At 36.6% G+C, this 15200-nt stretch overlaps 1 protein-coding gene across 2 annotated transcripts in view; it reads right to left on the bottom strand.

Moving 5' to 3' along the window:
- The window catches only part of AGBL4 (AGBL carboxypeptidase 4), a 950709-nt gene that overhangs the window by 550050 nt on the left and 385459 nt on the right, over window positions 1–15200 (bottom strand). For both annotated transcript variants that reach the window (XM_075759445.1, XM_075759446.1), the window contains exon 5: window positions 14862–15078. In XM_075759445.1, coding sequence (XP_075615560.1) covers window positions 14862–15078 — 217 coding nt within the window. The remainder of the gene's footprint in view (window positions 1–14861; window positions 15079–15200) is intronic.

The following is a 15200-nucleotide window of genomic DNA, read 5'->3' as shown; positions in this document are numbered from 1 at the left end:
CATCTAAGCAATTTTTTTCAGATATTTGGATTATATGACTATAACACATTTCCCTTGTCTAGCATCCTTGCATTCAAACAGTTGCTTTTTACTGTTTCATTTCCTCCACGGGACATGGTCAGAGATCTTCAATACAGATCAAGATGAGGGAACTTATCCTATTTTGAGACTTATTAAAATAGATATCTTGAGTTAATAAACTGCAGACTATTAGGGGCTGGATATCCAGTCTGGAAATGCAAGACTATATATAAATTCTACAAGTTCTCAAGCACCACCTTTCTTGTGAAAGTTCACTGAGTGTAGTAGAAACTTGCAGATGACTTCAAGCAGAATGAAGACACTCCTGAGTGCATTTCTTGGCTCACTTGTGGAGGATTATAGACATTAAAATATTAAAAATTACCTTTGAAACAATTGTAATGAAACATCATCAACCATGTTAGTATCTAGTCTCAGAATCAAGATAAGTATTGTGTATTTTTAGCACAAATATGGTCACATTCAAGTTGATATGCACAGTTGCTTTAAGGCTCTTGTATTTCACAGTCCTTGAAAATCTATAAAGAAAAGGAATAACCTCAACTCCAACATTGTCAATATATGGCAGGGGGAGCAAACAAACCAACAAGCAGTTCTGCATATCTTTCATTCATCACAAACATTTTCCCAAAACTTGCAGTGGGACTGAAGATGATTGGACCCCAATTTGAACTTCAAAAAGCTAAAGCTGACCTCTGAAGTAATGGTAGCAATACGTATTCCCAAATCTAGTAAGCCTCATCATTACGTGACCTTATTTGTCCTACGTGTCTTCTGAATGTTAAGCAAGCACAAAGGCTGTATGTCATCATAGACTCATCTCTGACGCTGAAAGACAAACAGCTACTGAAAACATCTACACGTGGCAACTGGATGACCTCATCTATTTTTCTCAAAGACTTATGTCCAGTTTTCTCCTGCTTTTACTCCTGGCCGTGGTTCTGGAGCCCCTGTTTTCTCTGCCGTATTAAATTATATGAACCCAAGGTGCAGGAAGGTGCACAGTGATTTACAGGAAACAGGCATTTCTTTGTACATAACCTGAACATTTCTTATGCATGGTTGCCTCTGTATGCACACCACTGTGAGAAACTCCCAAACAGTAAATTAAACAAATGAATGCTTACTCTGCTGAAGAAGAAACTATGTCAGAACCATTCCATCCAATGAAACCAGAACAGAAGCCAACGCTAACCACATAACGCATGTAAAATTCTCTTCTAGGTCCTCCACTGATTTACACAACAGATAGTCAGAAAGTATCTACAAGGTGCTACTGAAGCAGTTTGTGTCTGGCTGTTGTTTTTTTTTTTTTTTGATACTGTTAAGTGTAGAGACCTGTGTTGAAATCATGTAATGGGGTAATAAATCAAGATGATACCTGAAGAATTTTGTTCTGTGAAAGTACAAGTCTAAAGCCTACCTAGAATCTTAGAAGTGAATGATATTCTCAAAAGTAGCAGGAAACTTAGGAAAAGACACAGAAAAAGTAATAATTTGGTTAATTCTGAAACAACTTTGAGAAACAATTTTGGATGTAATCTAGAAGAACCTTTTTTGTAACGAAACACAGCACAGGAGAGGTCAGACATCAGATCCCCTGCACCGCTGCCTCTGTAACAGACATTATACTCGGAAGGTAATTTTGATGGGGAGAGAGTAACGAGACTGGAACCAATGCTTCAGTACAGGTGTCATGAGAAATGAAAGAAACAATGGAGGTAGTTTTGATAATAGTGAAAAGAGCTTAAAAGGCCTTTGACAAATTTTATAGAAACTGAATGCAATATTATGAATTACTCAGTTTGACTGGGCACTTTCAGATGCCTCTTAAAAAAGGGGGGGGGGGGGGGGGGGGGGGAGGAAAAAAGGAAAGGAGAAGAGAGGTTTTCCAAAATTAGCCACAATAAATAGTTCAAATAGTATTGATTGCAAGACAGGAAATGTGAAAATTATCGCATAACATTTTTCCTTATATAAATTCATGCCATGCTAGTAGATTCCAGTTTATTGTAAGATAGCATGTTTAAATTTCTAATGCATATGACCTTCTGAAATCAGGATACATCTACATGCAATTCTTTAAGATGTAAAAGAAGAAGATTGGCATGAAACAGTTTTCTTCTGTGTTAGAATGAGAGATAAAAATACTATGGACACCTGAAAAGAAGAAATCTTGGCTATGTTATCTATTAACATGAGAATTGTTTTACTCCTTTGGCATTCAGGATGATTTGCGTAAACAACATACAATCAGCTTACCCAACTGTGACATGGTGAAAGTGTCTCCTGGAGAGATTTAACTCAGACTGACCCTGGAAGAACAGCTGTAAGATTTCATATTCTTCTTGGCTGCAAACAGGGGTGCAGATGGGTATTCCCACCGTACAGAATACAGTACAAAGCTGCTGTAAGAAATTCTATCCATGATCACTGTTGAAATACATCTGCCATCAGTGGTATAGTGGCAAGTTAAGTGTGGTCAGGGAGATCTGACAAAATGTAACCAGTTCCAGAGGTTTACTATCAAAACTTGTCACTTTTATGCAGTAGACTCTGATCATTTACTTATAATCATTATGGAATATTTTCAAATCAAAGAAGGAAAATGTTCGAAGTCCAAACATTTTTGTTATTTCTAGTAAATTTATGTGTAATAACAATTCACAGAGAAGCCCAATATTTTGAATTGTCTGATGTTTTCCTATAGCTTATATAGTGTCCATGATCTTTGTAAACCTCTTGTGATTCAGCATTGTTACAGGTAAAGTTAATAATTTGTGACAATATGAAAAAAAAGAGAGCTTATCTGCATTTTTAAAAATACACGGATATAAAAGATGGTCACTCCCCTAAGTTCTTTAGGAAAAGGGATTATGGAGCAACTACTCTGTGCTCACCACTTGCAGTAGAGAACCTCCTTCCTTTCAGAGTAGTTTTCAGATGATGAATGTCAGGAAATTTGTGCCATTACTTGGAAATGCATGAAAGTAGGGTGGGAATAATTTTCAGAATCCAATTTGTTTCCCAGATATTAAAAAATGAACAGAGGTACACTTCTTATTAGGTAAAGAAAAGATACATGACATCGGGGAAAGGATTTTGGTATGCAGTCCTCGTTCACTTGTACCAAAAGTGTGCTTTGCTGATACTGGAGATTTTGGAGATGGTTGGTAGCTACACAGGAACCATCAGTTTACTTTCCTTGGTATGTGGCTCATACTGACATCGGCAGTAGATAACAGGGGAGGTGGTTGTTTTCCAGGAGCTTTGCAATCCATTCATTTTCCTTTTTTCTGATTAAACTTTCTAATGAGCAAAGAGTAGCTTGCTTACTTTGTAACATATATACATAAATTCATTGTAGTTCTGAAGGAAGTCCAGCTCTAAAGGAAGAGTTTGTATTTACCTGTATTTCTCTGGGAAGATGAAAAATCTGAGATTTCAGAGACCACAGCTATTCTGTTTCATTATTGTCATAGCAACAAATGATCTTGAAGCACTGTATGCAACATCTATAGTCATTTGTAGTATAGCTCTAGCTACTAACTTGTTTTTGTTAATGGCCAGCATAAACTAGTCTCTGTACTCTTTGGAATTTAATTGATGAACTGCAAAACAAATGGTTATAGTTAATAAAATTATATTTTGCCATCTGTGTCCAGTAATGAGAAAATCTCAATTATAGGAATGAAAAAGAATGAAGTTTTCTGCCAAACAGATCAATGCATTCCACCTCTTTGTCAGCATTAAATTAGATGTTACCTGTTGCTGTGTATTTCTCCAATTGGTTGCCATGGCTAATGGGAATTTCAGCCAAGATGGACATATAGGAATTCTGTTTGACCTTGAGGAATTTAATATATTTTTCTTTGTCTTTCTACAAGTCCTTGTAGTATCAGTCCACAATGTTATTTGGTCTAAGTCCATCCAAGTCTCATTTATGGGAGGACAATTTTGTTCAGCTCTGCAGTGTTATTTGCTATTACAAATTCTTATCTATTTCTATAAAAGAAATCTAGAGGATATTTGCAATTTTGTTCCTAAAGCTCGGAAGGATTTTAAAATCAGCTGGAGCTGAAGGCAAATCTGGTGCTGCCACAGTATCTTGTGAGGATGATTGCAACAGCAGAAAAGCACACCTTTGAAACGCACATTCTTTTTTCCTGAGTTTGCATTTCTGAGCATTTATTCTCTTAAGAGTGAGGGTATATACTGTCTGGAGTCTTCATAAAGAGACCACCACAATTAAAAAAAAAAAAAAAAAAAAAAAAAAAAAAAAAACCCAAAACACAGTACTTCTATGAATTCTCTGGGAGTCTATAAAATCATTAATTCCTACAAGAAGGGATGGCAGAAGATACCAAAGTACCTTACGTTGATAGGTCAATTGCCTAGAGAATGCTAAAGATCTAGACCATTTCCTTAAGCTTTAGAGAGGAAGACAGACTACAGGGCAGTATGGAGATTATGCATTTCCACTCACTGTAGACAAAGAAGATGCAATGCTTTTGAGCACCCTGTTGGGAGTAGTAACACTATTCTTGTTCTACTCATTACCTTTTGGTTTTGAAATATTCATTGTTTGGATTAATGTCTATGTCCAGGTCTAAGACAAATCTTGATGTGTCTCACTGCGTTGCCAAAATATCTCCTATTTTTTTCCAACACAGGACCATTAACCTCCATTTTAGTCTTCATCTGTTAATCTATAAAGTGCCATTAATCAGTCATCTCTGACATTCTTATAAATTTTCCATCAGATATAACATCTTACTGGCCATTTTTCATTCTCAGGAGGCAAATAAGCAAAACAGACCTGAGGTCTTGAAGCATATGAACTGTGCAAAACAGCAGACTCCATTTCTAATTATTTTTTTGAACACCATGGATCATATTTGAAGAGCTCAGCAGTCACAAATAGAGCCTACTTTCCAAAACATTAAACTTCTTTTTGGTGTGTAACTCTCAAAAGTTTCAATTTTGTGTATCAAGACTTCTGAAATAAACAAGTCTGTATTTTCAGCTTTTCAAAACTGTGGGTGAAAATGTCGTGCCAGCGCCTGGAAGGGACAAATCGCATCCCCTGTCCAGGGTGCTGACAGCGATTTGAACACTCAATTCCGAAGAGGAACTCCACGTTCACTAACTCTGTTCAGTGTGGCTAAGCTCGGAAAATGACTACCCAAGTCCTTATCACAGACAGCTTCTAAATGATTGAGGGTTCTGCAATAGTCTCCTTCCCTATCAAATGACTCTACAGTTAGAAGAATGTTATGAACCTTAACTCATTAACATGTATGCAATATTTTGGAGGCTGTCAGAGCAAAAGTTCTAAAAAAGTCTGGGTTTTCTCTAATGATAGGTATAAGACTTTCCCTCATTCCATGCTGCAGAACAGTGCAGCTTTCATAAATATGGAGAAGACTAGTTAATATTTTAATTCTAAGCAACTTAGATTTTAAAAAAAACCCAAACCTTTAACAATGTGCGGCTGTTACTAATGAACTAAGAAGCTGATTAAAAATATCATGATGGATATTAATGCATTATTATAATCCACCTTAATGCAGAAAATCTAAATGGAAAAGAAATGTATGTATTATAAAATCCTGAAGTCTTTACATTTTGAGAAAGTAACAGTCCTTTTAAATTTTAACTGATTAAGACTAAGTGCAAAATTGGATGCAATTAATGGGAAATTCAAAATAAAAGGGACAAAACTGATTTCTGAAACTTATTTTTTCTTTTGTGCATACTTATGAAAATTCCTGGAATGGACGGTATCTGTCCTTTGTCTTCCTCCATGTTACACATTTATTAGAACATCAGATAAGGTAGTTCAGAAAAACAAACACTTTCTGTAGAAAGGTATGTCCACAATTCTAGGGAATTCTGAGTGAAAACTTTTAACTGTGGGCCTAGGGCTGACTTTTTTTCATTGGAAATGTCATGTAACTGAGACCTTTTCAATCTGTGTTCATTTTCTCAGATTGTTCTCTGCTGCCACAGTATGGTGCTCAGCTGCTGTTTGAAAACACGAAAAAGAGGATCTTTATCAGAGAACGCAGTTCTTTTCATGTACCAATCTGATTGGTTGCCACGTAAGATCTCCTTTAAAGAGTATTAAAAAGGCTTTAAGCTGTATCTTATATTTCCTAAGAAGTGAAAAAACAGTTCCCAACTAAATACCTACTGTTTTACATTCAAAAGCTGCTGTCTCCTCATGTTATTTGTATATTATTTTGGCTTCAAAACAAAGATAAATATTGCTTTCAGTATTTGTGAATAATAGCAGCACTTCAACAGGAGCTACCATTTTCTAGAAATATACTCTTTCTCTTTTTTTTTTTTTTTTGGTACCATTATGATCTTCTAAAATAAAATACGTTTGAATGTAACACGATATCTTAAAATAAGGATGGCACTGGCCTCCCTTACATGTAAGTTTGATGTCCTCCATTGTACTATTCTTTGATTCAAAAATACTTTCCTAACAGTGCAGGAAAGTAAGGGCCACCAAAACCACACTGCAATCAAGAACGGATCATGGGCTACATACAAAATCTCCCAGCTATGTGTTCTATAAATCCATTACGTTGTCATGAGCCTTAGTTCCTCTCTTCAAGTACTTGGGGTCAACAGTAAGGATGCACTTAGCTAGCTTGGACCTCCTGAACTACATGTCCTTGGTGTACATTATCTTATAATCTGCATTAAATATTTTCTTATTTCTTTATTTTCTCATTCCTGTGTGATATAAAGATACATCCCAGATTCCCTTCTGACATACAAGCTGAAGTCTTTTAGAGCCATCTTTCAAGGCTCAAGGACAACAGAGATAAAGTCTTACTGAACATGTGCATGGCAAGGACAAAGAATTCCAGGATTAGCATGGATCTCTTATGCAGAAAGCCTCAAGTGCACACCTTACGCGTACACTACAAAAAGGACTGCTGAGCAATGGTGGGATTCACTTTACACAGAGACATTCAGCATGTTTATAGAGAACTGCATAAAGGGTTGCAGAACAAATTGTCCACTAGATGTGGACAAGCAATGGAATATCCAAAAATGAGGTGACAGACAAATTAATGCTTCCTTAAATCAAATTTGAGACTACTTTATATTTGTTAAGTTATTTCAGTATTATTCATTAGGTATATACCATTACAGAGGGAAGATGAATCTGAAGAGAAGGTGAAAAAAAGTATGTAGAAACCTCAAACCCTGACTGAACGTGACAAAAATTTTTGTTTGTTTATTTTTGAATGTTTTATTTATTACATTATGTTTAAAGTGGGAGTAAATGGCTTGCAGTCTTACAAGTCTTAAAAATTTTATGCAACAGGAATTTTGTAATACTGGGAAGTTATTTGAAATCATATCTACCTCATTGTGAATTTGTTTTATTCTTACCACAATGGGGGAATGAAGTCACTGGCCAAATCCATTGGCTACCAATGACTGGCAAGTAAATTCTTTCCATATCCTACAACCAGATTTTTAATTTAGCTTTCAGCTTCAGTGGTGTCGGTGTACTGTAGGTAAAGGTGAAATGTTAGACAAGAAAGCCCCTGGGAGCTTATTAAAACAAACATTTAAAAAGAACTGAAATAGAAGTCAACCAATAGCCAGATCCATTTACATTCATATAAGACTGAAAACATCATTACTCCTCTTAATTTTGTGAGTAGGTTTGGCTGGAAACACTGAGAATCCGGGCTTAAAGTCTAGGATTTTTTTTAATTATTTTTTATCCTATAGTCATGTTGTTACAGTGGTAATACAAGCAAAACATTAGGGCACCAGGTCTTGATCTTGCAAAGTGTTGATTGTTCTGACCTTGGAGCTTAAAGGCATTTTTACACACATTTAACTTGATGCCATGAACTGTGCCAGTGACTTCAACAGGACTATTTAGCATGCTTAAGTTTAAATCTATGCTTAAGTGTTTTGCAGGATCAGAGCCGTAATGCTCGGTTTACACAAATTATGCAAACAAGATTTTGCCTAAGGTATTTAGGGATTTTTGATACATTATATTTACATTATATAGCTAGTATAAAGCTAAATCAATAAATAGTTCTTTCTTTGGTTAAATTAAAAGGCATAAATCCAAATCCTTTAGACTGAGCAGACTTTAAAATCATTAGATAAGCCTTCAATCCCAAGGTCTCAGTCCTACAGGTAATGCGGGCCAGGCTAACCATCTTCTGGGTCTCCAGACAAAGAATACAGATTAAAATACAACTCCAGCCCCACAGATGCATTACACAGTCACCACTCAGGAGATCTAAATAGAAACCAACTCACAGTCAAAATCCCAGCAGAGTCAATGCAGTAAAGTGCTACGGGGCAAATGTATCTAATAGCTCCACATAGCTCGATTTCCCCTACACGCAAGTACATTCAGCATCACTATCAACATGGTAATTATTGCTTAATGCTGTGCTAGAAAAGAGGGAAAACAAATTTCTGTAAATGGAAGTGAAAGAAGAATTAACGTATTCTAGGGTTTTCATTGGTTTCTAAGGGCTATACATATCTTCAAAATATTTGCATGTCCTTCAGGGCAACTAGGTGAATTTCAAAACCATAAAAAGCTTTACATCGGTGTATATACAGGATCTGAGACTTAGTTTTTTGATGGAATTATATTAATTGGTTGTACTATGTTATTTCCCAAGCACCAACCAAAAAAGGAGTTCTAGTGAGCAAGGCACTAAACACAGAAAGTAAAATAGGTGCTCCTTATCCCCAAAACCTTAGGGTGGAGTAACCAGCTGGGCAGCTGCCCAGATCTGAGGTTGAACGGACTGTGTGGACAGTTTGTTTCATATTGGGATTACAGCTATCACACTGAGCTGCATGGCACCCAACCAAGCAGTAGAAAGTGCTGAGAACAGGAATGAGTAAAATCTGCTTCTTATCTGAAATTTGCCATTGCCATGAAACAAGAATTCAGACCCTGAAGTGCCTTCCTGCACTTGGGTGTTATTTCAGGTACCTCAGGACAACTGACTAGATTATTAATGTTTCCTCACCAGGTTGAAGCCTGGACAAACCACATATCATGCCATCTTCTCTGGAAACGCTGGTTTGTATATTAGAGGATGGAGCAAATAGAGAGCACAAAAGACATAAGGACAGGGAAGACAGGTCTACAGGTTGTAGACCAGGATATGAAGTTACATGAAATCGCACTGTGATGGGGATACTGAGTGCACAGAAGGGAACATGACTACCCTGTGCAGTCCTGGTATTTAAAAGACCTGATAGCTGTTTTGGATTTTCCCTTCACAACTCAAAGAGATAAGGGGAACGAATGGGAAAGAACAAAGCAGAATAAGTAACAGAACAGCAGCAAACAAATACCACAACTTCCTTCTTGTAGTTAGCTTAGGAAAGTATAAACTAAATGGAAAGAAAAGGGAAGGTTAGATTTGAGGGCAAGCCAGATGAAGGAGTGAAGGTGAGATGAAGAGCCTGACATGGAAACGGAAGAGCCATGAAGGAAAAGGCCAACCTGCACAGCTACGCAAAGTCCAGCGAAAACTTCAGAAAGGTCACTGACTTCCCAAAGGTTTCCCCGTGTGGCTATAGGATGAAAGGGTGCAACTTGGGGCCTACGCGTGAAAACAGTTTGTATAGACTACCACCACATATCATTTATTTCCTGATATTCCTTTCAGGAGGTTTTCTTCTTGTAAAGTCAACCATGACAGTTTTTCTGCAGGTGATTTGTTAACTCAATGGATTCTTTATGCCTAAAGCTTCTTTTTTGCAAAGTCCAAGCATTTGTTTTTCTAAAGAGTTTTTAAATGGACAAGGGTAGTTATAAAATGTAAGCTGCAAAATTGACTTAAGATTTGAACCCTTCTTCCCAATTTAAGATTTTTTTACTCATAGTTAGATAAACAATAATTTATGCAAATCCTTCTAGAAATTATTTTACTATATGAAACAGTGCTCTTTCTGGAATTTAAGAAATAACCGGGTTATACATTTAGTAACCTCGTACAATATTAACTGTAAATTATGATTTTATTGTGTTTGTTTTTTCTAAAACTATGCATTTCTGCCAACTTAAACCACAGTATTTCTTGTTTTTACCATGAACAGTTGCATATATCTTACAGACAGATGGCAACTTTCAACAGTAACATAGTTTTGCCTATGTTTCCTTGTCTATGATTCCCACAAGCCAGTTTATCTCCCAGAACTTCCTTTAAATTCTAAAAGAGAAATTTTCCTTAAAACTGATAGTATAGAATAGTTCCCTGTTATTTTTCTTGGTTTTTATATAATTTCCCTGGTAGCATACTGTGCTATTATATACTATAAATTGTATTTTATTTTGAAAAGAACTGTTGGTGGTGTTATTTTTAGGTCCAACTCTGCTTGTGCTGATATCCAACCCAGCTAAGAAAATAGCCGTAGGAACATTTAAAATCTCAAGTACAGTTTTGGGATGACATCCATATTATGAATGCTACGAGAACAGCAGTACTATACGAGTAAATAGATACACCACTGAATAAAGAGAATGTACCCTGAACATACATGCAAGTGCACTTTTACATTCTAGAGAAATGAGAAGTTAGGTTTACTTTTTTTTAAAGCATTATTTCTGTGGCCTTTTTCAGACCAAGTAAATTGCCACAAATTGCATTTAGATGACATTTCAACCTAGTTGCAGTCAGAACCATTGGAAAGTGCAGAATCTGATACCGACATGATTTCAAAGGTATGATACCTCACACTGAAGCCTGTAACTTCTATTTTTTTCAAAGACAAAGAGTATACTTTTCTTTTACAGAACTGTTATTACATAACCTAACGGTGAACGTAGAAATGGGAAATTTAACCTTAGAAAAATTGTCTATTATCTTTGCTTCATGCTTTAAAACAGTCATAACTGAGCAGTTAAAAATGGACCAGTAGCTATCAGAAGAACTGATCGACTATTTTTACTGGGGTACCCAGTCATTTAGATGGTAAATAAGGGATACTTGATCAATGAACCAGCAATGTGACATCTGGTCTGCAGTTTCACAGTCTTAGGGACTCATTCTGATCTCTCTGATACCAGCATAAATCAGGAGTAACTTAACGTCAATCAAAAGCATGCACCAAAGTGGCGTGGAGTCAGACTGAAGCTCCTTGTGTTCCAATCTGTTTCACTCAGTATCTCACGTCTGACTTCAGAGATTGGCTCACTTACAGAGCTCTACATTAGACATATTGCCTTCTTGTTTTAAAATATGTATGTTTAATATTTAATTTAACAGAATTCCATATTCCAGTCTCTGTGTACTGTGGAAGTCCCTTTGAGGCTCGTGGTTTTGTATGTGCAGTTGCAATTCTCCTCAAGTGTAATTTGGAAGCACCATTGCCTAATGGGGTGAAAGGAAGTATCTGTCTCCAATTAATCTTGGCTCTCTTTTGAGTGAGGACTGAAAATCTTGCCAAGCCAGTGGTGATTTGTAAAGTGGGCTGTAGGAGTTCAGCCAGGCTCACCAAAACTCATTTAATTTATTATGTGTGATAGTGAATACTAGTAGAGGTACAGGTCTCCCATCAATTATCCACACGCTTCAGGTATGCACAGCTAATTTAGGCTACCACCTTCAAATGACGACACACTCAAAAATTTTGCCAACTTTTAAATATTGGTTATAATACTACAGATAACTGTTACTGCACATGAGACTGCATAAGTATCACACAATAGGTGCTGTAAATGTAAATTGAGACTGTGTTTATATTTTCACATAAATATAAAAAATATTTTTAATTATATTATGCTGTACGATATTGCATAATATATGCCAAGATGAGAGACACATCAATGATATACAAAAAACTAATTTCATAACTTTACAAAATGCTCACAGATTTTGAACGTATAATCTGTTGGGACAAACCCTAGAAAGTCTGAAGTCACCTAAAGCCAACAATGGCAGCAGGAAAATGGCAGTTGAAACGATACCTGGGCGACCACCATAGCTATCTTGCAGGAGAGACTATTTTCAAGACCATTTGGCACATCTAGAATGTGGGATAGCTCTCTGAAGTAAAGAATATAAACATTAAAAGGTCAGAAATAGAACAGCTAAGTTATCCATTCACACGGGCAATGGGAATCTTTGCCATTTGGCTCTGAATCACTTTGCCATTCCGCATCCTAACGACAATTACATGTCCCATACTGATATTTCACTTTCAATTTTCATAGAATTAGTGAAAGTATTTAAGGAGTTAATGGAGGCATAGTACTTTCTTTAGAGAAAATATGAAATTAGATTAGAAATTAGATTGCCTTGAAAACATTACATGCAGCAAAATGTGCACTCAGAAAGCCTTCAGGAGTAATCATCTAAGCATGGTTTCTTGTGACTTGCATTTCATTGTTTCACAACAAAGAAAAATAAAAAACCCCAAAGATCTGTGGTGAGATCTGTTACCTCCAAGAGGCACAGTTCAAAACTTTATAATCCAGGAGAAGTGAAATTGTTTCGATCCATTCTCCATCCTCACAATCGCAAACTGCTGCAGGGAGCTGTAAAATTCCCCTGGAATGACCCAGAGCGTATTGATGGCTACCTGGCAGCTCGAGAGAGATGCTGCAGCCTTCCCCCAACATGCTACCCTGCTTCAGCCCCGTGCTCAGCACGAGGACCTCAGAGCTTGTCCTCAGACGGCATCTTTAAGTTATCTTTCACCATGTGCTACCAGGGGCATCGTCCCTTTGCCAGGAATAGAGCTTTTAGGGGCCTCTTTATGCCAATCTGATTCCTCTTATCCTACATAAGGGGCCAGAGCAGGGACGGAGCTCGCTTTCTTAGCTCTAAATCTATCCTATATGGCACGCAATTCTCTAAAGTACAGCCAGCTTCTGCTTTGATGAAGCACTGTGCAGTGAAGACTGAAGGATCCTGTTTTTCACCATTTAAAGATGTATGATAGCAACAAAGCTCTATGTTAAAATATTTAGCTCGTAGAAAACTTATGGAAATTGTCTATTCAAGCTCAGCAAAGACATTAAATTACCAAGCTGTTCTAGGACAGTTGTGTGTGGAGAAAAGCCAGAAATGCTCCGCGATTGTAATGTTACTTACAAAGATTACAGCATGAGCCTGATTCAGAAGCTTTTTATACAGATCAGCATGGTGAGCTGCAAAATGTTACCATATCAATTTCTGCAAAACATACTGTGTGTGTACATATAGATATAAAATCAGGACTTATACACAGCACGTTTGCTGCCACATTTTGAACAGCATCTGTTTGTTTAGTTTGCTGAAATATGAAAAATAATATTTAGCAACTACTGGTAACACAATGTTAACAAGATTTAAGACTATAGCTCTGTCTGTCAAAACGCAGATAAAAGACAAATCCTTCTATCTCAGTGTTTTAATCAGTCAGATCAGGGTTTTGATGAATATGCAAATGTGACTGTTTATACACTATTTTCAGAGTGAAAGGAAACAAATTCAGTTTCATTATAGAATTAATGACAGCTCTGTCCTCTAAGATAAATAATTAAAACCCTACCTACATGTAGATGACAGTGCTCCTTCCTCCCACCCTCTGAAGATTTTACTTTTCTATTTTTTTAATACCCCTTTTCCCCTATAATTGTTTGTCCCCCCTAATTGGAATGATTAATAATTAATGCCAGTTCAGGAATATGCAATAGTCATCTTTAGAACAAGAACTGTACTTAACTGACAAAAGGGTTAAAAATTGCTTTCTTTTGTTAATTCTGTTTTTACTCTTCTCCATAAGTTAATTTTTTTCCTCCAAGTTTTATGCCACCATAGGGATCTCAACAGCCTTCTTTAATGCTGGAAGCCTTTTATTTATTCCAGTGCAGGCCCTACATATGATTTCATTCTGATTTTCGCAATATATGCTGGGATTCTTTTTAAAGCCCCAGCTGCTGGGATCAGCAGCCTTCACAGAAATCGCAGCTTTCTTTGTCTGACACACACACTACAAGTTTAGACCAAATCAAATCTCAGAGAAATGATTAAGAATGTGGGACAAGCACTATAAAGTCTGAGAATGCAAAAAGAAAAAAAAAAAACCAACAACAACAACAAAACAACCCGAGATTTCAGCTATCATTTTTATCATTTTTTAATCTGATGATTTCTGAGTTGATATGGGACTGGCTGAGTCATGTTTTCCAAATCCTCAGGACAGGCAACATTTCAGAGAAAGATTATAGCAAAGTGAGTAGAAGTTCAGTCTACCCTCCTTGCTGCACCAGAAGAACTGTCACATTTCATTTTCATGTGGCCACGAGGATCTATACTGAGACCACTAAATCCCTTTTAATTTCAAATCACCAAAGCAGACATTTTAAGAGTTAATAAAATAGGTAGTTTGTGTATGTTTTGTGTTATTTTATGAAGAAAAGCTATACTGTAGTTCCAAAGACACATATTTTCTTCTGAACAGAAAAACTCTTCCAGAAAGACAAATGGACAGAGTACTCTAAAAATCACATTTCTTCAATAAAGCTGTTTCTGTTTTATCTTTTAATGTCTTTAGAGGTGAATTGATCCTACATGGGAATTTAGCATTGCCTTGCATATCGGAAAGGAAATATTTTATGTGAAATTAAATTAACATTTGTCTATATTTCACCACGCAGGTACGCTACCTCATGTGTCATTGATAGCAGTAAAACAAATATGTGCGTGTGTGTACTTTAGCAGGGATGATGAATTATACTCTATAAGCATTTAAAAGTAGACATTCATAACGAAGCCTGCTAGTTGGCAAGCACGCCTATTACTTACCACGCTGAGTCCTAGCAATTCTCTGCAAAAGTAGTCCACGCTCCTCCTTTGTAGGTTGTCAAGATAGTGCTGAAGACGGGTGTAGGTGTAGGGGTAGCAGTAAGCAAATTGGTAAGTGTCATCCTCTCGGTCAAAGCAAAAAGCAAATGACATGACATAGTTCTTCCTGTGGTCTGGGCAGCGATAGTAATACACGTTTTTAGAAGGTATTCTTTGCCTAAAAAACAGAACCAACATAAATATACATTGACATATATATACATTAACATAGGAAATTTGAACAAAAAGGCTATGTGAGATTCAAATTTCCTCTAAAGCAAACGAAACGTAAGAGCTTGA

This window comes from Balearica regulorum, chromosome 8, assembly GCF_011004875.1.
Source record: "Balearica regulorum gibbericeps isolate bBalReg1 chromosome 8, bBalReg1.pri, whole genome shotgun sequence".
In the NCBI taxonomy this organism is placed as follows: domain Eukaryota; kingdom Metazoa; phylum Chordata; class Aves; order Gruiformes; family Gruidae; genus Balearica; species Balearica regulorum.
The sequence above is the reverse complement of the archived record's forward strand: the minus strand, read 5'-3'. Positions and strand labels throughout refer to the sequence as shown.